The 26214-nt window shown below is 54.6% G+C and overlaps 1 protein-coding gene across 1 annotated transcript; it reads right to left on the reverse strand.

Moving 5' to 3' along the window:
* Positions 1 to 203: 203 nt before the first annotated feature.
* On the reverse strand, positions 204 to 25729 carry TARS3 (threonyl-tRNA synthetase 3). The gene is made up of 19 exons (XM_055141453.1): positions 25399 to 25729; positions 23913 to 23975; positions 22783 to 22970; positions 19300 to 19426; positions 18627 to 18748; positions 18235 to 18352; positions 17683 to 17747; positions 15796 to 15874; positions 14537 to 14683; positions 12429 to 12527; positions 7761 to 7927; positions 5737 to 5899; positions 4485 to 4622; positions 4278 to 4355; positions 4095 to 4195; positions 3297 to 3401; positions 2326 to 2398; positions 1604 to 1718; positions 204 to 656 (listed from the first exon to the last, which is right to left on the reverse strand). The coding sequence occupies exons 1-19, from the start codon at positions 25645 to 25647 to the stop codon at positions 508 to 510; spliced, it is 2346 nt and encodes a 781-aa protein (XP_054997428.1). The 5' UTR covers positions 25648 to 25729; the 3' UTR covers positions 204 to 507.
* Positions 25730 to 26214: the final 485 nt, after the last annotated feature.

A 26214-nucleotide genomic window follows, 5' to 3' on the forward strand; every position in this document is an offset into this window, starting at 1 on the left:
TCCTTAGAAAAGAATTTCCGGGGCTGGAGTGATAGCACAGAGGATAGGGTGTTTGCCTTGTATGCTGCCAACCCAGGTTCAATTCCCAGCATTCCATATGGTTCCCCGAGCACCACCAGGAGTAATTCCTGAGTGCAGAGCCAGGAGTAACCCCTGTGCATCGACAGGTGTGACCCAAAAAGAAAAAAAAAATTTCCCCCATATACAAAATAAAAAAAGGTTTGTAGATTTTTATTTGAAGTCTATCTTTTGAATAACCACCGACCTTAGCCTTAGCCATGGCATCTCACACTCCTTTTTCCTAGTACTGCTTTAGGAATTACTTTTTCCCATAGAAGTCACTGGAGGCATTTGGGAAATGAAGTTTCACATGTCTGAGCTCAGATGCATGAGTGACTCAAACTTGAGATCAGCTGCTGCCTCTTGGCCTCCTGGCACTCACATGAAGCAAGGTGCATTTTCAAGGGCCAAAACAAGTTCTCTGGAAGCAAGGCCGAGGGGAGAGCCTCAAAAGTCTTCCTCAGCACTGAGTGTCCGGGACGCTCGCAATGTCCTCAGCCTCCCCATGGCGGAGGTGACTGGCATCTCTCCATGGATTTTGTTGTCCCGTGTGCAAACGCTGACAGCACAATTTGCTTTTTCCTTGTCTCCAACCACTGCAGAAAAGGAAGAGGAATCAACCTGCTGCACGTCACCGCCTCCCTAGATTCCTAGATTTCAAATCAACAGTCAGGTTGATTTGAGGTTTCCTGAAACAAATGGTCTCTAAATAGGAAACTCGTGGCCATTAAGGCTTCCTCTGATAGTACTTTCCCCCCACCTGCTTTTTTGGGGGTGGGGCATCCTGAGTGGTGTCCAGGGAGTATGGCGGTCTTACTGGAATTCTCACTGGCTGGACTGGAGCTTCAACACAAGAGTCTGGGGTCGTGATGCTCCTCAGGGCCTATGATGCGGGGGGTTAACTGGGCCTTTCTGACAGGGCGTGGCGGCGTGGCGTCCTCTGGGCTATACCCAGGACGTCTGGGGGCCATCTGGGGATTGAACCAGGGTTGCCATATCAGACATACTCCCTAACCACTGCACATCCTTTCCGCTCCCTAATGAGATTATTTTTTGTTGTTTTTTGTTTGTTTGTTTGTTTTTTGCTTTTTGGGTCACACCTGGCGATGCACAGGGGTTACTCCTGCCTCTGCACTCAGGAATCACCCCTGGCGGTGATTCAGGGGACCATATGGGATGCTGGGAATCAAACCCAGGTCGGCCGCGTGCAAGGCAAATGCCCTACCCACTGTGCTCCAGCCCCAACCTAATGAGATTATTGTGACATTTGTTTCCATGATTGGTTTGATATAAGCGGTCAGGTTCAGGATTTGTGTGAAATGTGATTCTTCTTTCAGCAGCTAATGAAGAGTCCATAGTGGCCGCGGACTAGGCACAGCACAGCACGCTCTTGGCGTCTAAGACACACACAGGCCAACTGACAGAAGGACAGAGGTACAGCATAGTGCTTTTCTTTTTCTTAATTTGTCTTTGGAATAAAGGAGGGGGAAACAACCCAAAAATCCCCCAGGATTTGGAAAACTATAGAAGACATCTGAATTACCCAAAATGAAATTATACTGGGCCAGCTGTGCGCGCTGTATCTTCTTGCTCAGAGTCCAGCTGTGGTCGAGGTCAGCATCAGCCGTGAAACCTTCTTCTGAAAACTGCTTGGACACCTGGCAAGACCAGGGCGCACGCCGTGAGGGGATCTGGGGCTGCCACCTGCTCCTGAGAGTCATGCCCCATCGCTGGCACCTCCCCCTGTACCCAGATGGTCTTCGAGGGTGGTACATGGCATGTCCTGCCTGAGACTCTCCATCAAGGAGGTCCACACCAGACCTGCACCTAGTCAGCCTCTAGAACATTCTAGAAGAGGCAGCTAAACACCATTCCCTCCTGAGTGGCCTCCATAGGAGATGAATCCGCAGTACCCCTCACAGACACAGAAGTCACTTGAAGTGCATCATGATTTTAAAGTTAATATTAGCACTTCTCTGGCCAGCCGTGTTTCCCGTCCCACATCCCAGCAAAGCCAGAGCCTAGAGATGGGGGACCAGCCGCAGAGGGGGTGCCCACAGGCAAACCTCTGAGAGGCCTGCACCGTGAGCAATGGAGGCACTGCCCACGGGAGGGAGCCCACACCCTCCTGCCACAGCTTCCGGGCCCGCCACGGAGTCAGAATCAGACTCCAGCCACGGACCCCGCAAATAGCCGCCATCCTGGGCCCGACCCTTGGCCCCCGCCAATAAGTAAAGAAGCCGTGGCAGGTGGCACGGGCGTTACCTGCAGTGCCGATTTGTCACAAGCCGGGTCCACAGAGATGACCATGATCTGCCGTGGAGATAGCCAGAATGGCCTGGGGGGCGGAGAGAGAGTGTGGAGGTTCCCTGAGCCCAGCGGGGAATGCTCACTGCGGCCTCCAGACCTTCCCCCGCCACCTCCAGTGGTCTGTGAACTGTGTTTGTCGCTTGGACACGGGCATGGGGGCGGGGAATAGGGACTGAAGGAGAAGGGGGCAGGAGAGCAAGCAGTGGGCACACCCCCAACAGCAGGGACAGGGGCTCCGGCAGCCCGAAAGGTGCAAAGATGATCTTCCAGTTCTCCACATTCTCTCCAGGGTCAAGAGCACTGTGTCAGGCTACCTGGTCTGGTTTTGTTTTGTTTTTCTTTTTTGGGGTCACACCTGGCAATGCTCTGGGCTTATTCCCCGCTGGCACTCAGGAATCACTCCTGGTGATGCTCAGGGGACCATATGGGGTGCCGGGGATTGAGCCCGGGCTGGTTGTGTGCAAGGTCTGCACCCTCCCCACTGTACTCTAGCTCTGGCCCAATGACTACAACTTAGATTTTTTTAAATTAACTGATCATGAATTACCAAGTTATTTGTGACTGTTTCAGGAATGCAATATTTCAACGCGCATCCCTTCACCACCAACCACTTCCCTCTCCAGAAACTGAGTTTGATGTAGTGCTAGACATTGGGGAAGTCAGCAGAAGCTCCCGGGTTTCAGCCTCATCTAATCTAATCCTTAGACACGATCTCCTTATGTGGTGCCAAAGTGGAGGGTTGGGCCACACCTTGGGGGTGCTCAGGGGCTCCTCCTGGCTCTGTGCTCAGGGGACTGTAGTCAGTGCTGGGCTGGAACTGGGCCGGCTGTGTGCAAGACAAGCCCCCTAATCCCAGCCCTGTTGCCAGGCCCAGGCCCGACCTTCTCTGACCAGACAGACAGACACCTCTTGGGCGGGTCACTCACCACCTCCCCCTGTAGTTTTCCGAGAGAATGGCGACCATCCTTTCCACGGATCCCAGGATGGCTCGGTGGATGATCACAGGACGGGCCTTGTCTTCCCCATTTTTGCTGAAAACACGAGAAGGGCACATTTGACTCTTGTCTGAGGGTTCCATAATAATTTATCAAAAGACAGGATGGCATGGGTAAACGGGTGAGTGGGACAGAACTACACGCCTCTGTTGTGACGGGGTACTGACAAAGGCCTGAAGACCAGTGTTGGAGAAAGATGGTCTTTCAGCAAACAATGTATCACCACAGGCATCTGAATGCAAAGAATGAGCTCGGACTTGTGCGGCATCCCTCACAGACAGAATTCACGTGAAGTGCATCATGATTTAAAAGTTAATGTTGGCACTGGAGAGATGGTACAGCAAGGAGGGTGCTTGCCTTGCTTGTGGCCAATGTGGGTTCAGCCCCTGGCATCCCTCAGGGTCCCGGAGCTCTGCCAGGAGCGCAGGACTGATCTCTGAGCAGAGCCAGGAGTAAGCCCGGAGCACTGCTGGATGTGGCCCACCACTGCCCCGCTCAATAAGTTTAAAAACAAGCAAACAATACTAAGAAACCTCGCAGAGCAGACCATCTTTGTGAACTGGGCTTAAGTATTTGATGGCAGGACCCATTTAAAAAAACGTGGATATTTGCAATCATTGAAATTCAAAAATCCAGATCAAAGGGAATGGTGAGACATGCAAGCTATAAATTAGAAGAAAAAGGTAGACGTCGAGTAACCAGCAAAGGGCCAGGTGTGGGACGGCTCACCTCATGTACGTGAGGTTAAAGCGAATGGGCAGCTGGAAGTCCAGCTGGATGGTCGCACACTGGTGGTACGTGCCCAGGGCATCCTGGATCTGGATGTCGATCTGCAAGTCAAAGGTGTGGCCTGAGAGATGACCTTTCCCTGAGCGCCACTCTTCTGGAAGTACCCAGGGTGGTGGTTCTCACCTTGGGGCCATAGAAGGTCCCCTCACCCGGGCTCCGCGTCCACGGCCGTCCGAATGCCACCAAACTGTTCTGCAGTTGCTGGTGTTTTGGCAAGAAGAAAACACGGCAAGTCTCCTGTCATGTCTGCGCCCCTGTCCTGCCACTTGGGCACTTCCCGCCTGCCCAGCAGGCAGAGGGGGGTTCGAGGGGGAGGGGGCCATTCCCTACCTTCTCTGCCGTGTCCCACGTCTCAGTCTCGCCCAGGAAGTGCTCAGGCCTGGTGGATAAACTTAATTGGAAGGAGAAGCCGAAGGTTGAGTAGACAGACTGTAAGAACTGCAGACAGCCCTTCATCTCCTCTTCGATCTGAAATCAGAGCCGCAGAAACGTGTCCTTGGCGGTCAGCTCCTGCGGTGCCAGGGAGGTTGCTCGGGGTCTCACACCCGCAAGGCCAAGCGCTTTCCCACTCAGCCCACGTTCTGGCAAAGCGGTGGACGAGAATGTGGTGAGGAGGGGGGCGCCTGGGGAGGGGAAGCTCCCGAGATGTGAGGGTCAGGTGTGAGCTCTCGGTGAGGTGCCAGAGGGAAGGCCCAGGAGGCCAGGGTGGTGGGGTAGGGCCGCCGTGTGGGATGGCCGTGGGGTGGTGGCACGTGGTCAAAGGAGCAGACACAATCCAGTGTCATCACAGTCGGGGTTGTGTCCACTCAGTGACAGGAAAACAACGGGAATGAGTCAACGCCAGGCATGTTAGCAATGGCTCAGTTAGATGGCCACTGGGATCCAATTTGCGATTTGGAATTTGGGAGAAGAAACTGGCAAGATGAAAGGGGGGGGTCATTCAGCTGGGATGAGGAGACTGTGGAATCGGTCATGGTCCTTGGTCACTCACATGCGTGCCTCATTTGGGTGGGGGGCACTGAACTCCCCTGGGAGCTTCCAAGGGGACAGAGCACAAGATAAGGGGTGACCGGAGGGCACAGGGGGCCACAGGAAGGAAATAAGGATAAAAGAAGGACCACTGTTGGGTAAAAAAATAAACACAGCAAGAACCGATGGTCAGGCTGTACAGGCTCAGCACCGCGCCGGGTGCCGGGAGCGGAGGGAAGGGCGTGATCATTTGGGAGCTGGGAATGCAGGCAAGGACCAAGGCACCAAGAATGGAACCCTGGGACTGTGCTCCAGCCCTGCGTCAGCTCAAAGCAGGGACCTTGATAGACAGGGCGTGGGGTCAGCCGGAGGAGAGTCAGGTCCCTGGGGGAGCGGAGGGTCTGGGAGTGGGCTCCCTGGGAGAAGCAGGAGGGGCGTGGAGTGGGTGGTCTTGGACAGGGGGTGGGGGGTCTGGATGCTGCTCGCCCCAGATCACACAGATCCTCAGCCTCATCCCTGGGGTCTCACAGGCAGCGCCAGAGGCATGTGACCCGTCTGTCCCTGACCCTGTGGGGACAGACCGCACTGCGCCACTCGCCCGCGCCCGGCTCACCTGCTCCTCTGTGCAGAAGATGTGGGCGTCGTCCTGCTGGAAGCGCCGTGCCCGGGTCAAGCCACTCAGAGCCCCCAAAGGCTCGTTTCTGTGGAGGACCCCGAAATCGGCCAGGCGGAGCGGCATCTCCCTCCAAGACCGCGGGCGGTGGGCAAACATCAGGCTAGGGAGGAGGCAGGACACGCAGCGTCGGTGAGGAGAGCCGGGGCAGGCCCCGAGACTCGCAGACACCGAATTCTGGCTCTGCAGCACCAGCTGCTGCTTGTTTGGGGGCCGGTGAGAGGACAATGAGGGCTGGACAGGGGCTTCGCACACTGGAGTCATGCCTGCCCGCCACCCCCCACCTCTGCTCTGAGTAGCGCACCAAGATCAGGTTCCAGGCACTGCTGGGTGTGACCTAACATTCAAAATAAGGAAATCAAACCTTTCCTCTATGAATTATTAACCTTACAGTTTCCTTTTTCCTTTTTGGTTTTTGGGCCACACTTGGCAATGCTTGGGGTTTATCCCTGGTTCTGTGCACAGGGGGCTCTACGGGGTGCCAGGGATCAAACCTGGGTCAGCCAAGTGCCAGGCAAATGCCCTCCCCCCTGTACTTTGGCCCCTTAGCCTAAATTTTCATCACAGCAGTGCTTGAAACCTTTTCTTCCAGAGAAAACTCACCTCCTTCAAAAAGAGGTTCCTGCCCTACTCCAGCCAGTGAATTATTTCTCCTCTTCCTCCTTCTTATTTGGGGGAGGGGGCATACTTGGTGGTGTTCAGGGGCTTACTCCTGACTCTGCACTCAGGGATCTCTCCTGGTGGGGCTTGGGGAGCTGTATGGGGTGCTGGAGGTTGAGTCCAGGATGGCTGCATGCAAGGCAAGTGCCCTGCCCGCTGTGCCGTCTCTAGCCCCTGGACTTCCTTCAGTCTTCCCAGCAAAGGGGAAAGGGCTTTCTTCAGTGTTCAGAGGTCTGTCTGAAAAGCTCTGAGCTGAGGTGGATTTATTGGGAACTGGGTCTGTTGGCAGCACGAAAGTAAAGTAGGTGGGCTAGCGGTGGCGGGGAGCTGGGGCTTCGCTTCTAGCTGCCCAGTCTGCTCCTGGTGCCAGGCTGATTTCGCCTACCAACTTCCTGCTCATTTGTTGTTGTTGTTGCTTTGTTTTCGGGCTACACCCAGCGGTACTCAGGGTTTATTTCTGACTCTGCTTAAAGATCACTGCTGGTGCCACACATGGTGCAGCCACAAGTGATTCCAGGGGTCAAACCCTGGTCCGCCACGTGCAAGGCAAACACTCTCCCTGCTGTGCTAATTCTATTCCTCCATAGACACTAAGTCAACACTGACGGTCAGATCACACCATTATCTCAGGGATCACCAAGAAAGAAAGGAAGCTATCAGCCCAGCACCCAAAAACGGTCCTGAATCCCCCTGGAATGATCCCTGGGTGCAGAGCCAGGAGTAATCCCGGAGCACCACCGGGTGTGCCCCCCCAAAAGAACATATTAATTACATTGGCATCATAATCAGACAAACCCCAATTTCAGAGAGGCTGAAGTTTGGAGGGCGAAGGGGGAGTTTCGGAATCAACAGAATCTAGAGGTTCACTGTCTCCAGCCTCACAGAACCCGTGATGGGCCACCTGGGTGAGTATTTACCAATGAGCACTATTTACTTGTTTGTTTTGTCTGGAGGCCACACATGGTGGTGGTGCTCAGGGCTTAGTCCTGGAGTCACAGCTGGGAGCTCAGGGTTTTGGACTCTGAGGGAAGGGTGCTGGGGATTGAACCAGGGTCAGTGGCGTGGAATCCCAACGCCTGAGCCCTGTACTATGTCTCCTAACGTGCACAAATGTTGCTTGCAATCCATAACCCGCATCTATATCACGCCTCAGAAAGCTGCTTCCTAACATCAACCTCTGTGCATGCACCCAGCGCCCACAGAATCAACCAAGGCAACACAGTCCCCGGCAGAGACGCCAGGAGGCGCCACGTCCCTGCAGATGCCGTGTCTGGGCCGCGCTGGGCTCCACGCCGAGTGCTCACCAGTGCGCTGGGCAGTTCATGGGCTTCAGGGCCAGAGTGTCCTTTTCCGCCTGCACCGTGAACATGTTCTCGCCATAGTAGCGCCAGTGGCCCGAGGCCTCCCACAGCTGGGCGCTGTACAGGTTGGGGGACAGCACTTCGGAGAAGCCGCGCCGCTGGTACTCCTCCTTTGGGGCAGGGGCTGAAGGTGAGCCCGCGAGCCGCCGCCCCCCAGCGCCGCCCCCCAGCCGGCGCCAGAGGGAACGCATAGGGCTGAGCGCTGGGTGGGAGGCCACGCAAACGTGCGTGCGGAGTGCGGCCGGGGCCACAGCACAGCGGGGAGGGCGGCGGACTGGCACGCGGCCCCCCGGGGTCGATCCCCCGCACCCCATCCGGTCCCCGAGCACTGCCAGGAGTGGCCCCTGAGCACTGCTGTGGCCCCCAAACAAGACAAAGTGTGAAAGAGTGGGGAGTGTCGGCGTTCTCTGCAGTTGAGGCCAGAGACCGTACAGGAATTTAAGCACAAGGAGTTAAGGTGCTTTTTTGCCTACGGCCAACCAGGGTTCAATCCCTGGCACTGCACCTGGTGCCCAGAGCCCTGTTGGGAGTGACCCCTGAGCACAGAGCCAGGAGCAGCCCCTCAACATCAAGGGGTGAAGCCCTCATCCCTCCCCACAATAGACGAAAAGAAAAGAACCAGTCATTGAAATCCTGTCGATGTGAAACTTTTATAACTACACACTCCAAGTCTCCCTGCAAAGCAGAGGCTTCCCCTACCATGTCAGAGGTGAAAGAATCCTGAAACTAGAAAGCCCAGACGCTATGGCCATGCTAATTTCCAGTCCTGATCTATTTCTGCCTTTGGCGCATAACATGTTTACCAGCAGATAATTACCAGCAAGTAATTTTCCCCCCCAATAATTGATATGCCTGTTGTAAAATTTATGTGAAAATACAGAAAGTGGAACCATCCAAAATAATCCTACAGAATAAAATAGTGGGGGCTGGAGCAATAGCACAGCAGGTAGGGCGTTTGCCCTGCACGAGGCCGACCCGGGTTCGATTCCCAGCATTCCATATGGTCCCCTGAGCACCGCCAGGGGTAATTCCTGAGTGCAGAGCCAGGAGTAAACCCTGTGCATCGCTGGGTGTGACCCAAAAAGCAAAAAAAAATAAAATAAAATAGGGTGATTCAGTTAAAGTTAAAAAAATAGAAAATAAAATGTCATAAGGAAAATAACAAAAACAAAAGAATAAAATGAAATGATTTTACTAATATTGACTTAAAATAGTTACAATAACAATTCAGTGTAGTACATATGTAATGTTTTATCTACTATTTGCAATAATAAATGCTGATCAAGGTAGGGGTTAAAAAGTATACCTTGGCTTTTACTGTCCACAGAACCTAAAAAAATCAAGAGAAATTACAAATTTTTTAAAATTTCTAATACAGAACAAAGAAAGACTCTGAAGTTGGCAAAGGATTTAGCTAGAATGTGAAAAGTAACCCTCCACTACATTACTATTATTATTACTACTTATTATTATTACTCAGAAGACCTAATGAAGTTGCTCAGATGGGGAAGTAATAAGAATGGCTCACAGCACCAGGATCGCACACAGAACTCACGTCAAGAACATGGAAAGACCATTGACAAAGCAAGAGTGCAAAGCCCAGCGACGTGCACTCTGCAAACAGGCAACATGCTGCGACCGAAACTTCCCCAAAAGAACGTCCATCTGGCCCCTCTGCCTCAGGAAAAGATCCCCTGTCACTGTTCATCACGGAAACAGGCAACTCAACCCACTGCACCCGCCAGAGAAAGCCAGGAGCAGGTGAGTACGCGGCCAAGCTCAAGGCACCTCTGCCTGGGGACTCGCCAAATAGTTCCACCTGCAAACTGCGCAGCCTTTTCCAAAGAAGCCAGTTCACCTAGTCCCACCGTCCCGCCCCGCCCCCCCCAGGTGCACACCCAAGAGAAGTGATATCTGGCTGTGCCAAGAGGCAGCCTGGCACAGCCGCTCAGAATGAGCACCGGGTGGGTGAAAGCTGAGGGCACTGAATCGGGGGCTGCCTTTTGGGGCAGGCAGCAAACCAAGAGGGGAGCAATAGCTGATGTCCCTGAAAAATGTTTGTGTGGTTTTGGAGTTTTATTTGCTGGTTTTGTCTCCCCCCTCCCCGCCCCCTCCAGAAAGGACAATGTCTTCAGAACTATCTGGAGTGCCAAGTTCTCCACTTTGTTGCTGAATATCCCCCCTCCCTGCACCCTGAGCCTCAGTGCCCCTCTGCCTGGTGCCCATGCCCGTGCCCTTACCTTGGTGTACGGGGCCACTGGGGAGCTAGACAGCTGCACAATCTACAGCTCACCCCGAAACCTCAGGCTGGTCTCCATCTACAGAGATAAGAGATTCCTCTGAGGCGCCGGCTCACACCTGCTCTGGAGCGTTCCAGGGCTTTCAGCACAGAGAGCATGCCTGGGACAGTTGTGGGGCTCAGGGTCGGCAGGGCCTCTCTCTGAGGTCTTCAGGGTGCTGCCCCCCACCTCCCTGCAGGGGGAGCACCGACCCAGGTGCTACACCAGAGACCAGCCACCATGGGGCGCTGTGGCAGAGGAGCCAAGAACAGTCAGGACATTCGGGGCTCTTTGCTGGGAAAGTGCTGAGGAAGGTGCCCCTCCTGCTGTGAGGGGAAACACTGGGAGGTGGAAGGGAGGAGGGCAGCGTTGGCGAGGAGTAAGGAGTTGGCAGCAGGGGCCGGGAGTAAGCACCCATGGGAGTCGGCAAGAAGCTCAGCTGGCAAGCGTACAGGAGGACTGTGGGGGGAGCTCACTGAGAGACCCCGTCAGAGCAAGGCACAAAGACCCTTGGAGATCCCATCAGAATGAGGCGCAGAGACCCTCGAAGATCCCATTAGAGCGAGGCGCAGAGACCCTTGGAGATCCCATCAGAGTGAGGCCAGAGACCCTTGGAGACCCCGTCAGAGCGAGGCGCAAAGACCCTTGGAGATCCCATCAGAATGAGGCGCAGAGACCCTCGAAGATCCCGTTAGAGCGAGGCGCAGAGACCCTCGGAGATCCCATCAGAGCGAGATGCAAAGACCTTCGGAGATCCAGTCAGAACGAGGCACAGAGACCCTCGGAGACCCCGTCAGAGTGAGGCGCAGAGACTCTCGGAGATCCCGTCAGAATGAGGCACAGAGACCCTCGGAGACCCTGTCAGAGCAAGGCGCAGAGACCCTCGGGGATCCCGTCAGAGCGAGGCGCAAAGACCCTCGAAGATCCCGTCAGAATGAGCACAGAGACCCTCGGAGACCCTGTCAGAACGAGGAGCAGAGACTCTCGGAGATCCCGTCAGAGAGAGGTGCAGAGACCCTCGGAGACCCTGTCAGAGCAAGGCGCAAAAAACCCTCGGAGATCCTGTTAGAATGAGGCACAGAGACCCTCGGAGACCCTGTCAGAGCGAGGCGCAGAGACCCTTGGAGATCCCATCAGAGTGAAGCCAGAGACCCTTGGAGACCCCGTCAGAGCGAGGCACAAAGACCCTTAGAGATCCCATCAGAATGAGGCGCAGAGACCCTCGGAGACCCAGTCAGAGCGAGGCGCAGAGACCCTCAAAGATCCCATTAGAGCGAGGCACAGAGACCCTCAGAGCGAGGCCAGAGACCCTTGGAGACCCTGTCAGAGCAAGGCGCAAAGACCCTCGGAGATCCCATCAGAGCGAGACGCAAAGACCTTCAGAGATCCAGTCAGAATGAGGCACAGAGACCCTCGGAGATCCCGTCTGAGCGAGGTGCAAAGACCCTCGGGGATCCTGTCAGAGCGAGGCGCAAAGACCCTCGGAGATCCTGTTAGAATGAGGCACAGAGAGCTGCAGTTCTGACAGAAGGATGCAAAGGAAAGAGGGACAGACACATAGAAAACTGAGCAAAGGGACAGTATGAATCACGTAGGAACAAGGCACCAGGAAGGAAATGTTCTCCCACGTGGTCAACCTGTGGCTGGCACCAAAAGATTCTGCTCTTAAGTACTGGCCCCAGGGAACAGCACCCCCGCCCCCATCCCCCTGGCACCAGGTGGGAGACCACAGAGGCCACCAGTGGCCCATGGCAAGCTGGGGCTTAGGAGTGGATCTAACACTTGCTTCCGCCCTCTTCTGGGGTATCCTCCTTCCCTTGGGGGTCTGCAGGGTGCATGACCAGACTCGACAGGAACCAAAGGCCCATTTCATTAGATACAAGAATCCACTGGGTTGAGGGAAGATGCAAAGTGGGTCAACAATTTTATTAGAATTCACGATCCAAAGGCTGGGGAAGTGGCGGGTGCCCAGGGGCACAGGTTTTGCACATATGAGCCCATGTTTGGCCCCTGGCACTGCACAGCACCCCCAGCCCTGCAGGGCCCCGGCCCATAGAAAGGCACATAGAAAGGTGCTTCTCTTTTAGATCCACATTTTTTTTTTATTCATTCAGCATCGACTCACACAGCGATGCTGACGGCTTCCTCGTGGCTCTGTGCTCAGGGATCACTCCTGGTGGAGAACTAGGGACCCCCATGCAGTGCCGTGGGCAAGGCAAACACCTCCCCTCTGTGCCCAGACTGGGTGGCGGTGCTAATCTTCTTCCAAGGAGGGAAAACAGGGCCCAGGAGGGGAGCGGAGCCAGGACAGGGTGTTTTAAGGCTCACTTACCCGTATGAAGTCCATGAGTGTGTTATAAATGAAGGCTCCTCTGGGGAGGAAAAAGCAGCTGCCTGGACTCAGCTCGTGGAAGAAGAAAAGTTCTTGCTCCTAGATGGAAATCAGCCCCACATCAGATGCAGGAGAAAGCCTGGAGCACCACTGGGGGTGACCCAAAACCCCAAAGAAAAAGAAACAGAAATAGATGCCACGTGGTCACTGAGAGGCCAGCCCCTGCAGGTGACCCTCACCCAGCATCTGTGCCCTCCCCAGCCCCACCCGCTCACCCAGCAAACAACAAGGCCCGGGGGTCCCTGTGCAAATGTCCAACTGTGGCCTCAAACAGCCAAGGGACAAGAATGGGACAAAAAAATTACAAAAAGGACAAAGACAAAACAGCTTGAACCATTCTACCTGCTCTTAGATCATTCATTCTTTCTGCTGTCTTCCAGAATCTGATATGTAGTCTCTCATTTTTTTTTTTTTAATTGGCGGGGGGCTTTAGGCCATACTTAGCAGGCACAAGGGTCACTCCCAGTGATACTCAGGGGACCCTAAGTGGTACTGGGGATTAAACCAGGATTGGTTGAGTGCAAGGCAAATGCTCTCCCTGCCATTCTATTGCTCTCTCTATTGGTCCCTAAAAAAAAATACTTATATCAAGATGAAAAAGAGTGTGTTTTTTAAAAAAATTAATGTAATGAAAGATTCAAAAGAAATTGAATGCAAAGACATGTGGGGTGTTAGCAGGGAAGAGTTCAGCAGGTGAATGCCAGCCAGAGAGAGGAATTTAAAAAATATAGTGATTTTTTGGACCCTGCCGCGGAGAGAGCATGATGGAAGAGCCCAAGGAAGCGCCCTTGGACTCCAAGCAGCCCACTGAACTAATTCCGGCACGCGATCGGAGACCCCACGGCGGGCTGAAACAGTGGGAACCGGGCATCCCCCAATTCTTTTAACCTCTCTCTCTCAACTCCTTCCTCCCGAGCACAGCACAGGGGCCGCGGCTATCTGAGCGCAAAACGGAGACGCCGAGCCTCTCTCTAGGTTTCTCCATCTTATGAGCACCATAAAAGGGTAAAAGTTTGTAGTGATGTTATTTCTGGTTGTACTTTCCCTGGACTTTATACAGAAACCCAATGTCATGTTAGCATCAGCAATATGTAATGGTTCCATTTTAATGGGTCGGACTTTTGTGGGAGATCCTAACAAGAATAGTAAGTCTGTTGCTGAAATATTGAAGGCAATCAAAGTGGTAGCCATCTCTCTAGACTGAACTAAGCTATATCCCCACGCCGGCTGAGAAGAAATATCCTTCTTTCTCGGGAAGAAACGCGGCGTGGTGTCAAACATAGTGTGATGTCCATTAAGCAAACAGACCTGGTGGCGTGGGAATGGGATATAAGGGGAAAAATTATGTACATGGAACAGTGGGACGCTGGTGGAATCTTGAGCCGGAGCCGATACCAGCGCAAGACCTTCGGTTCCAAAAACTGCTTGCAGACACTCTACTAGTCTATCAACTAAGCCAGAGCCCCACGTTGCTGATGACGGGAAATAACCATCCTTTTCGGTTTTCGGTTTTTTTTCCCTTGTCAGGCAGTGTGGCGATTACTAAACAGGCGTGAACTCGGTGGTGCGGGGCAAGGGGGAAAAAGAAAAGTTATGTAACAAACAGCGGGACTTAATATCTCTATATTCTTAGCAATGGAGAACTATCAAATGCCTCCTTGGCAATAGGACTGTCTTTTTCTTTTTTGGGGGAAACCCCAACAACGGTAGTGAGTTGTGTGTTGAAACATGGAATGTAATCGAGATAAGGCGTAAACGAAGTGAAACTTATCACTTACAAGGGTGGGGACTGGGGAGGTGGGAGGGAGCGGCAGGTATACTGGGGGGGTTGGTGATGGAAGATGGGCACTGGTGAAGGGAAGGGTGTTTGAGTATTGTATAACTGACATAATCCTGAGAACTATGTAACCCTCCACATGGTGATTCAATAAAATTAAAAAAAAAATCTTCTAAAAAATATAGTGATAACCAAACTACTTCATTTTCACAAGATACAACTGGAGGCCGGTGGGGGCTGTGCCCTCCTGGAGCCCCTGGCTGGTCCCTACCTTCCCGATTTTCCTGTGGTCGCAGTGCCTGGCTTCCTCCTGGAGCTTCTCCCAGGCCTCCATCCTCCGGGGATCTGGGAAGGCCATGCCGTAGACCCTCTGCAGTATCTCCGTGCTCGGGTCGCCCGCCCAGCAGCTGGAGGAATTCTAAAGAGCACAGGAGCCACGGGTGAGACACACACCCCGGGGCCAGCCAGGACACTGCTCTGACTCGCCAGCTCTCCACTGTGCATGCTGGAAAGATGCTTCAACTGCTTCTCGCACCACCGTCACAGCCCTAGTCACATCTGCGGTGGGTCCTGGGGTCAGCATGGGAAGGAGGGGGGCTGATGAGTAACTGGGGGATGGAGGGAAGTCAAAGTTTCACTGATCCCTGGCTAACTGGGAAGAATGGGGTGATGTCAGCAGCACCCCTTAAGGGAGGTCAGGATGGCAGACTCCGCTCCCTCAGTCCCCACGGGCCATTCTTCGCTCACTCTCTCCTCCTCCTCCTCCTCTCTCTCTCCTCTACCTTTATCCTCTCTCTTCCCTATCTCTTCTCTCTCCTCTCCCCTCTCTCTGCTCTCCCTCTTTCTTCCTCTCACCTTTCTCTCCCTCTCTCTCCTATCCTCCTCTTTCCTCTCTCCCCTCTTCCTCTCCCTCTCTGCCTCTCCTCTTTCCCACTCCCTCTCTCCTCTCTTCTTTCTCCTCTACTTCTCTCTCTCTCCTCTCTCTTTCCCTCTTTTTCTCTTCCCTCCACCCTCTCTCTCTCTCTCTCTCCACTAAGTCATCAACCCCTTTCCCTTCTTCCCTTCCCCTACAACACTGTTCCCGTATACGGGTCAACCGCACATGCAGGGATGATTCCAGAAACAACGGTACAGCAGGAGAGCATTCAAAAATACCCTGTGCAAAGAGCAACGTGGCGTAACGCTTACCCACACTGCATGACAAACAAGCAGACACCACTTAGACTGCCTAGCGAAGAGTCTTCTAGACCATGGCATCTTAGAGCCTCGTGTCCAGAATGGAATATTAGGGGTTAAGGTGTTTGTCTTGAACGTGACCGACCCTAGTTCCATCCCTGGCACTGCACAGTCCCGGAGCACCCTTGGGAACAAAGCCCAGGCACGGGGCCAGGAGTCAGCCCTGAGCACCCCCAGCCGTGGCCCCCTCCGAAAGTGAGCATCTCCAGATGGGGTGACATGCTAGAGAGAGAGCCCTGAAATGTCTTCTTCTTTCATCCAACTTCAACAGCAACAGCAAAAATCAGTCTGTACCTTGAAAATCCTTATGGCTTTAATTGTGCCGGTGTGCCTGACGTGGGGGCCCTTGCAGAGTTCGATCAGGGGGCCGCACCTGCAGGAGAGATTGAAGACGTGCCGGGGCAGCTTTCCGTTAGAAACCCTGGGCCTGCCCCGCATCCGGGAGCGGCAGGACCAGTGCTGAGCTGTACCCTGAATCCCCACAACGCTCCTTATCTACAGAATCGGAGGGTCAGCGCCGAGTTTAGGGCGCTGAGGCCCTTCACGGCAGGCCGCAGGTTTCAGCCTGGCTTCCTCAGCGCAGCCACAGGCCAGGATCCCGGACAGAGCCACGCAGGAGTATCTCTGGGGGTCTCCCACCGGGGTGGGCACCAGCCCACGGTGCCACACGAAAGCCCTCACGGGCTCTGCTCTCATCGTGAAAGACTAACCCCTCTGTGATTCCAGTAAAATAGCTCAGTGATAACTGATTTTTAAAACAGGGGCCGGGCAATCGTCCGGCGGTTAGGGCATATGCCTGGCACTCCCAAGTACCTCCAGTGCAGCCCTGGAACCCCCCAGCACCCCTTACTCCAACTTTGCACTGAACCCCCGGCTGGATTGGCTGATATTCGCTGCCGGGACCCCAGTTGTGAGGCCCCAAAATAAACAGATAAACTTCATCAGGGGCTGGGGGTGGGGGGCAGCACAGTGCCCATTCCTTACACGGCTGGCACACGCAAGCCCCAGGTTCGATCCCCGGCAGTGCAGCTCCACATTACCGGGTGAAGCACTGAACTGTCCACCTGGGTGGCACCAGGAACGGTCCGTGGGTCTCCTGAGCCCTTTCTGGGAAGCCCCTGCTCGAGCCCCATCAAGCACTATACCCAGCTTTGCATGAGGAAGATTATGATTTTACTTCTGATACAACTGAGCTAGCCGGAAGCCCCTCACCAGAAATGGAATGTGTGGGGGGGGAATTTGTGGTCGTGACTCCACAGACCAGGTCTCCCACCCCCTCCCCGCTCTGAAGATGGGGCCATGAGTGCTGGAACTGGCAACCGAGACCCACGGATCCATTAGGCAACTTAATGAATGAATGAATGAGTGAATGAATCAAGGGTGCTTGGAGTCTCATGTTTAAGTCACTCTAGTGGTGCTTTTGTGACCCTGTGGTTTGTGGTTTTTTTTTTTTTTTTTAGGAGGAGGATGTTTGGGCCACATCCAGAAATGCTCCTGCCTCTGTGCTCAGGGATTGCACCGGGACCCTGTGGCACAAGCTCCTCAACCTCCATCTGTATCCCACCCTCACTGCCTCTTCTTAGCCCTCTAACCTTTGCTTCTCTGGGGACACCATGGAGTCAGAGGAGCCTCGAGGCGGGAGAGAGCCCTCCGAGCGGGGGAAGCAACATCAGCGGAAGGCACGGGGCGCGCACGGTCCCAGCCACGTGGAGAAGGATGCTAAGAGCATGCAGTAGCATCTGAGCAATGCATTTCAAAGGAGTGCTTTGAGGAGGGAGGCGTTTGGGGCCAGGCCCAGCCAAGCTCAGGGGTCACTCCTGGAGGGGCTCAGGGGAACCCGGGCTGGCTGCCTGCTGCATTCTCTCTGGTCCCAGAGGCATTTTGTTTTTCTTCCTTTTTAGGGGGGCCACACCCAGCAGTCTTCAGGGCTTCCTCCTGCCTCTGTACTCTGGGCTAACTCCTGGTGGGCTTGGGGACCCTGTGAGGTGCCAAGGATCAAGCAAGCTGTGCTATTGGTCCAGGCCCCAGGGCCATTGTCTTTTGGTGCTAATCCTGGTCCCCACCTCAAGCAGCAATCAACTGTGCACATGCTCAGAGACCCCCCTCCCTCCACCCCCACCCGCTGAGACAGGCCAGGCTGCTCCTTCGGGAGGAGGGGCCCAGGACACACCCTCGCTTTACCTGTAAACGGTGGTGGTGGGCGTGTGCACCTTCTCACTCAGGATGCGGCACTTAAACTTATTGTGCTGCAGAGAAAGAGGTATTCATGTGTCATCGCATGAGACACTGCAGTGCAGACACGTTGGTTCTGCCATTATGACAGACAGTGAGCCACATCCACTGTGGCAGGTAAAGGAGACCTGGAATGCAAGAACCCGAGAGCCTGGGGCTGAAGTGCTCGGGGCTATACTTGGTGGTGAACCCAGAGGGTTTGAGATGAGAGTCCCACAAGAGGTCGAAACCAGCAATGATTTGTTGCAAGAAAAAAAAAATGTAGCCTATGTGAATTTTTCTTTTGGTGGGAGAAGCCACACCTGGCGATGCTCAGGGGTGACTCCTGACTCAGAAATTACTCCTGGCGATGCACAGGGGACCCAGTGGGATGCTGGGGATCGAACCTGGGTCAGCCATGTGCAAGTCAAACGCACTCCGTGCTGTCCTATGGCTCCAGCCCCATATGTGAGTGATTTTTATTGGTGCTGGTTTCCCTTCCCCAGAGTTCCTGACAGTCACCTTAAACATTTTCAGGAGGTCGTCCTTCCTGACTTCCAGCCTTTCGAAAGGCTGCTTTTCCTGGATGATGGTCTTGCACATGCTCTCCAGGGCTGACAGCTCCACGCTGGACACCGCTCTACAGGGAGGGCCGGGACCGTGCAGGAGAAAGAGCAGGAGGCTTGGGTGCCCGCCTTGCACAGCTGACCTGGGTTCCATCCCTGGCACCCCACAGGGTCTCCCGAGCCCACCAGGACCGAGCCCTGAGCACAGAGCCAGGAGAAAGCCCTGAGCACTGGGCGTGACTCACAAACCAAACCAAACCATGGTTTTTGGAACTGGGTGACCTTGTGCGGCTGGGAAAGAATCTAGGAGAATGCTCACGTGTTGGGTGTGCACACTCGGGGCCTCACCTGTCTCCCAGGAACATGTCGTAGTAAAATCCGTTCTCGGTGGGGGGGCAGGCGCACAGGTGACCGCCGTAGTACAGCTCCATGGCCTCAGCCAGCACGTGGGCACTGGAGTGCCAGAACACCTGTGGACACAGGACACAGGGCCTGGGCCACGGACCATACCAGCGGTGCGTGAAAAGGGGTGAGAAATACAATGAAAATCATTCATGAACATTAAAAAAATAGATCTCAAGGCTGGAACGATAGTCCAGTGGTAGGTGCTGGCCTTGCATGTGGCTGACCATGGGTCCAATCCCCAGCACCCCATATGATCCCCTCAGCCCCCCAGGAATGCACCCTGAGAGCAGAGCCAGGAGTCAGCCCTGAGCACTACTGGGTGTGGCCCCAAAATAAGTAAATCAAATAAAAATAGGTCTAGGGGTTGGAGCGATAGGACAGCCCGTAAGGCGCTTGCCTTGCACACTGTGGGCCCAGGCTCGGTCCCTGGCACCCTGGGCACCACCCGAGTAATTTCTGAGTGCAGGGACTAAGTCCTCAGCATCACTGGGTGTGGCCCAACCGCCACCACCCCCTCCAAAAATCTACAATACAAATGACATTTCCTGGGTACTAAGCTGGGGTCACGCCATTGTGACACAACACCCCCGACCGGTGCAGGGCGCTGGACACTCACGGCCTGGGCGTCCTTGTCCTCGTCGAAGGCAAGCAGCTCCAGGACACAGTCACCTTCCAGGGGCCGCTCCAAGTCCCAGAGCTCGCCGTCCACCCTGGCCACCACCGCACTCTCCGCCAGGTCTGGGCTGGCGAGAGGAAGACACTCGGGAGCTTGCCACAGCACATGCAGCGACAGATCTTCGAGACACCAGATATTCCCGGGCTGGGGCTGGTTCTGGTTCTGGGCCCCAGCTCCTAGGTGCACACCGAGTGGGTAGCACCCTCGACAGTCTTCCGGAGGACAAAGTCCTGGCGCCACACCATGGGTAGGCAGTGGATGGACAGCGGGGGATGGACAGCTCTCAGGGAACAAGGCTGAGCCCGCAGGGGCCAGGGAGGGGAGAGCTGCCCACAGAACAAGGGCTGGAGGGACACCAGCAGCCTCTGCACAGCGCCTTCTCTGATCCCAGTTGGCACTTGGGGTCTTTTTTTTTGTTTTTTTTGGTTTTTGATGAACACACCCAGCAGTTCTCAGGGCTTACTCCTGACTCTATGCTCAGGGACCACTCCTGGCAAGATTCAGGGAACCAAATGGGGTGCCAGGGACTGACCCTAGGCTGACAACAGGCAAGGCCAGCACCTTCCCTGCTGTCCTCTCTCGGCCCCCAAGTAGGTTCTTTGGGATGGTTTCCCGTGACTGAGATGCATTTCATTACTAAGCACGTAACACAAACATGTCCCATCATCAAATAACTATTGGCCAAGGACTGGAGCGATGGCACAGCGGGTAGGGCGTTTGCCTTGCTCGTAGCTGACCCGGGTTCGATTCCCAGCATCCCATATGGTCCCCTGAGCACCGCCAGGAGTGATTCCTGAGTGCAGAGCCAGGAGTAACCCCTGTGCATCGCCGGGTGTGACCCAAAAAGTAAAAGAAAAAAAAAAGGCACAAACAATTAGGCAAGCCTGAAAAGAATCATTCTGTGTAGGACTTTAAGGAGTTAATTCCCAACCTCTATGAAGAAACAAAGATATTGCCCTCCCTGCAGGCACCTGTATTGTCTCCTGGAAATGGGACCTGGTGAGGAGAGGCCTTTAGGTTACATAATATGGACTGGGAAAAAGAGAGCACTCTCCCTAACAGGGAAATCTGAGGCTTTTAGTTGCTAAAAAGTGTATTTGTGGCCTAAGAAAGAGCAGAGGGGGCGCGGCACCTGCCCACCACAATTCCTGGCACTCCATCTGGTCCTCCAAACACCACCAGGAACGAGCCCTAAGCACAGAGCTAGGAGTAAGCTCTTTGCACTGCTGGGTGTGACTCCCCCAATTTGTTTTGTAAATCAAAAAGGTTTGACAAGGCAGTTTTAAGCTACAGCTCCCATGGTTCTAAGCAATGATAGAGAGTAACACTCAAGACAACCAGGGCTGGTAATAGCTTGGACACACAGAGTCTCAATATCTTACTGAAATTGAAAGGCATTTAACAATATTCTAGAAATACCTTAATTTTCAGAAGATCTTTCATTTAATTAAGGGATAAATGGGGAACATCTTTTCCCACCAAGGTGGAGGGAAACAAGCTTGAGAGATGCTTCTGAGATGGGTGCAAATTGGACACATTCTTGAAAACTACCTCTGGCCAGTTTCTGATAAAATTGTAGCTCACATTTAAGCTTCCTGATTCTTGAGTCCAGAAAAAGACACATAAGAACTCAAGGCAATATCTTCATGATGAATAAAGCTGTGTCTTGTAGCCTGCTTGGCTACAAGACACAGATTTATTCCATCGTTAAAGCTTGGGACTTTTAAAGAGGAAGAAATACTGTTTTCTTTCTCTCTCTCTTTTTTAACTTTTGGGTCACACCCGGCAATGCACTGGGGTTACTCCTGGCTCTGCACTCAGGAATTACTTCTGGCGGTGCTCAGGGGACCATATGGGATGCTGGGAATCAAACCCAGGTAGGCTGCATGCAAGGCAACCACCCTCCCCGCTGTGTTATCGCTCCAGCCCCTCTTTCTCTCTTAAAAAGGAAGAAATCTTGTTTTCTCTTTTCCTTAAGAAGGAAGAAATCGAAGCACATGGATGCCTTTGTGGCTGCACGTCCCCTTATACTCTACACCACTGATGTACCAAGCTTTGGGGGGCACAACTTGGGATTTGGGATGGAAACATTTGAAATGTGGTGGTGGAATTGGTGTTTGAATATTAAATGTAATAAATTATCATGAACAAGTTTATAAAAATAAAATTAAATTAAAAAAATAGAAAGAAATCTTTTTTTTTTTTTTTAAGAGATAGTGCAGGAGGTAAGGCATTGCCTCACATGTGACTGCTTTATTTATTTTATTTTATTTTATTTTATTTTTGCTTTTTGGGTCACACCCAGCGATGCTCAGGGGTTACTCCTGGCTTTGCACTCAGGAATTACTCCTGGCAGTGCTTGGGGGACCATATGGGACGCCGGGGATCGAACCCGGGTCGGCCGCGTGCAAGGCAAACGCCCTACCCGCTGTGCTATCGCTCCGGCCCCCAAAAATAGAAAGAAATCTTGGGTCGAAGGAATAGTACAGCAAGTAGGGCATTTGCCTTACATGTGGCTGACCCTGGCATCCCATATGGTCCCCTGAGCACCTCCAGGAATAATTCCTGAGTGCAGAACCGGGAGGAAGAAATCTTTTAATTGCTGAAAAGTTTGTTTGTGGCCTTCTCAGGAGAGAGCAGAGAAATCTTGTGCTCTCTTTCTTTCTCTTTCTCTTTCTCTTTCTCTCTCCTTCTCTCTCTCTCTGTCTCTCTCTCTCCCCACTCCTGGCACAGTGCTGGAGGAAAGGGGGATCCTAGAATCAAACACGGCTCTTACATGCAAGGCCAGTGCTCCAGCCCTCTGAACCATTGTCATGATAGAAATTTATTATCTGGGTCTTTGGTTTCATAACTGATGTATAGCATGTCCCCTAGAGATTTGATTTTGCTTGTGGGTGGAAAGTTTGAAAAAGATGCCCACCCTGTCTGCACTAGGGATGAACATCCCTGTTCTAAGTTAAGAAAATGCTATTTCAGGAAAGTCCCCGTGGCCATACTGGTAAGATGCCATCATGTGTGTGTGTCTCCCCATGTTGCCTGAGCATGAAGCCAAGTAATGATGAGTTCACAGTAATGCCCAATAAAGACAGGCTCTGGGACCCCTGAGCTTTGTGAGAGGGTTTGGGACCTGGCTTGGCCCACGCCCACGAGTCTCATGAGTCAGTGCCATCCAGACCTCCTTGTTCCCTGCCAGGGTCAGTCTCAGGGTGCTTGGTTAAGTAGAACCCCCATTCAACACCATCTCCTCAGCCCTTAAGAGCCCCCTTAGGAAAAGCCAGGGAGTAAACGGACACAGACACTGAATTTCCTCAACCAGCAAGAAATCACAGCTCAGCATCCCTGCTCCCTTTCGCCCTCAAACCCAGAGGCTTTCTGCGAGCTCTGTGCAGTCCCCTCCCGAATCGCTCTCTGAGTCCTGCTTACCTGATGTTGGCCGCCACCTGGTACGGCGTGGTCTCCCCTGCGAGCCCGGCCACCGCTGGCCCACTGGCCACTCTCACGGTGATCACGCTGCGGGGCCCCCCCTTTTGTTCATCTGCACCACGGGAGTCCTTCTTCAGGGTTTCGAAAAGCTTCATTCTCTCCTGGAGGAAACTGGGCTGACACGGGACCTGGGAATCGTGGTCGTGCAGTGAAAGGCCCAGTCACGGCCATTGCCTGGCTGCAGCCCGTCCCCCAGGTCCACGCCACTGCCCAAACTGATCATGTCTTCTGCTCCTGCTCCACCACTGGCCCCGGCTTCTTATGTTCACTGCGTCCCTCCACCAACCTATAGAGGCCACGGGGTCTACCTTTGCACTCCCTTAACGAGAATGCTCCATACTCTGGCTAATAACTTACATTTAAAAAAATTTGTTGTTGTTGTTGTTGTTTGGCCATACCTGGCAGTGTCCAGGACTTGTTTCTGGCTCTGCGCTCAGGGAATAAATTTCCTCAACCAGCAAGAAATCACAGCTCAGCATCCCCGCTCCCATTTGCCCCCAAACCCAGAGACTTTCTGTGAGCAGTAGGTAGGCTCAGGATAGGTAGGCCTGCCAGGAGGCAGACCCAGGTTTGATTCCCAGTGCCCCATATGGTCTCCCGAGCCCCACCAGGAGTATTTCCTGAGTGCGAAGTCAACACACCCTGAGCATCACCGGGTGTGACCCAAAACTAACCCCCCCCTGAAAAAAAAGATAAATCATTAAGGGCTGGAGCGACCTACAGCGAGTGTTTGGCTTGCATGTGGTCAACCCAAGCTGGACCCCTGGCACCCGCAGGGTTCACTGAGCCCCGCCAGGAGCTAACCATGAGCACAGCTGGGGTGACTCCGACACCAAAATAAATAAACAGGCCACTTTGGGCTACGTGTTATTTTCAATTCATTCATTCATTTATTTGCGGTGCCCGTGATTGAATCCACTTCTCACGGATGCAAGGCAAGTACTGAGCCACACGCCCCCTCCCCACCGGCAATTTTGGTTAGTGAACATATTAATGGCAAATCTTGGGCAATTAAGCAGAAGAGCTCAATTCTCGGCAGTCTTTGTGCTGTTTCCGTGACAGCAGCTCACCTGACCAGCAGGCCCGTTTTCCTCCTCCTTCACGTCCTCTCCTGGGATTTGAGTAGAAGGCAGCTGAGAACGGAAAGGAAATGATCGACTTAGGCCAGAGATGGATTGGGAAAACTCAGGGTGTGGAGAGAATACGCAGCAGGCATTGGGGGTAAGAGGTTAGAGTGTGTGGGGAGGGTGTCTCCTGACCACACCCCTCAGGGCCAGACCTGCTCTAGGACTCAGAACCCCCGCTGCATTTTCACACACATTTAGCAAGGACACTGTACATTTTGTTCCAATACTCTCGGCCCGAAACAAATCATGAAGCTTCAAGAGTTGGGGGCTAGCGCTGGAGATTTTCCTTACTATTTGGGAGAAGGAGGGGTTACATTCCCAGGTGCTCAGGGGCTGTTACTGGTTCTGTGAGTCCTGCAGGTGCCTGAAGGGGGTCAGTCCCAAGCGCCTCACCTTCCCACCCTCCCCCAACTCTACAAGTGCTGTGTTTCTGGAAGCCGTTGACAGAACCTCAGATGCGGAGAGCAGCCCCACAATGCAAGGAAGCTTTCAGAGCTTGTCGGAAGCATTGTGTTCTCAGAAAGTTAATGTCTCCCCAGAATGGAGCATCCTGTTAACATTTCCCTTAAATAACAGTTTTCGGGGTGCCAGAGTGATAGAGCAGCAGGTAAGGCGCTTGTCTTGCACGCAGCCCACCCAGCACCCCACAGGGTCCCGTGCGCCGGTCAGGAGTGATTAGTGAATGCAGACTCCAGAGCATCGCTAGGTGTGGCCCCCAAATAGGAAAACAGAATTAACAATGTTCAGAGTGAAGCTTTCAGGACTGGCTAGCCAAGCTACCAGCCGGTCACCGGCGGGAGGGAAGGGTGTCTTTAGGGAGCCTCGGACCTCCGAGCACCGGCAGAGCCCGTGGGCTGTAAGAAGCTGAGGATTTATTTGCACAAAGGTGAGCAATGACAATCACTGGTGCTGCTGAAGAATGCGGGACAGGCGCTGGGACGGCATCGCTCAGCGTCCCCCTAGCCAAAGGGGTCCGGAGTCTTGGGGTGTCCCGGCCACGCAGGAGCCCAGCGCGCGGTACCCGGCGGGGACTCAGGGCTGTGACCCTCAGGTGCCTCCTGACCCTGTCCCCGTCCCAGGAGCGCTCCGCCAGCCCGGCAGTAGGCCTCCTGCCCTGCCTGGCCCCCTGCCCCTCTGCTTCCCACACTTGCCGCGCCCAGCCCCCCGTCCTGCCCACCCCGGCCCCTCCACGCCCCCCCCACCCCACCCGACCTCTGCCCCGCCCTGTCCCGCCCCTGTCCCACCCGGCCCCTGTCCCACTCCTCCCCTACCGAACCCAGTCCCCTGCCCCACCACGCCTGACCCTTGCCCCGCCCCTGCCCTGCACGACCCCTGCCCCGCCCAGGCCTCGGCCCGCCGGGCCCCCGTCCCGCCCGGCCCCTGCCCCACCCGACCCCTGCCCCGCCGCCCGGCCGCCCACCACGGTCACCTGCACGGCCGCGCACTCGGAGAGGCCCCGCCGCAGGCCGGACAGGAGCTGGCGCAGGTCGCGGTTCTCGGCCCGGAGCTGCGCCACCTCCCGCGTCGCGCACAGGCCGCTCTCGGCGGGGCAGCGGTCGGGGTCGTGCAGCTGCTGGTCGCGGAGACGCTGCACCTCGGCCCACAGCCAGCGGATGTCCTCCTCCTGCCGCTGCAGGCGCGACAGCACGGCCTGCGCGGCCAGCGCCTCGGCCGCCATCACCGCGGCCTCCTCGGGCAGCGACAGCTGCGGTGCTGGCTGCACGGCGAGGACGACGCGGGACAGGACACGGGGTGGGGCTCCTGAGTGGGCGGGGCCTCAAGAGGGCGTGGTTATTATGGGCGGGGCTATGGGGTACGGTGAAGCGGCCATGGGGCGGGGCTTCTAGGGGGCGGGACCTCGGTAGGGCGTGGCCACGACGGGCGGGGCTATAGCGCTAAGGCGAGAGGGCCACGGAGCGGGGCTCCTTAGGGCGGGGCTTTGCGAGGGCGTGGCCACATAGGGGGCGGGGTTACAGTAAGGGCGTCCTGGGACAGGCCTCAGGACTGAACTTCTCGAGGAGAGAGGCTACGGAGGGGACGGGGCTATGTCGGGGGTTCGGTGTGGCTTCTCTGCCTAGAGCAGTGGGTGGGGCTATGGGAGCTACAGCTGGGGCTGGGCTTAGGTTCTGTGCTTGCCCGCCCGGAGGAGGGCGGAGCTAGAGAGACTTTGGGGCGGGGCCATAGGTCTAAGAAGCGGGGGCTCGAGTTCTTGGGGTGGGGCTAAAGGGACTAATTGCTGTCTGGG

The sequence above is a fragment of the Sorex araneus genome, chromosome 6 (genome assembly GCF_027595985.1).
Source record: "Sorex araneus isolate mSorAra2 chromosome 6, mSorAra2.pri, whole genome shotgun sequence".
NCBI classification, from domain to species: domain Eukaryota; kingdom Metazoa; phylum Chordata; class Mammalia; order Eulipotyphla; family Soricidae; genus Sorex; species Sorex araneus.

Bases quoted from the DNA above. Each gene is read 5' to 3' on its own strand.
- TARS3 (XM_055141453.1), bottom strand. From the start codon at position 25,647: ATGGCGGCCGAGGCGCTGGCCGCGCAGGCCGTGCTGTCGCGCCTGCAG. The intron at 14,684-15,795 runs GTACAGACTGAT...TGTGCTCTTTAG, and splicing joins AAGCCATAAGGATTTTCAAG to AATTCCTCCAGCTGCTGGGC. The intron at 5,900-7,760 runs GTGAGCACTCGG...CCTCCTCCCTAG, and splicing joins ATGAACTGCCCAGCGCACTG to CCTGATGTTTGCCCACCGCC.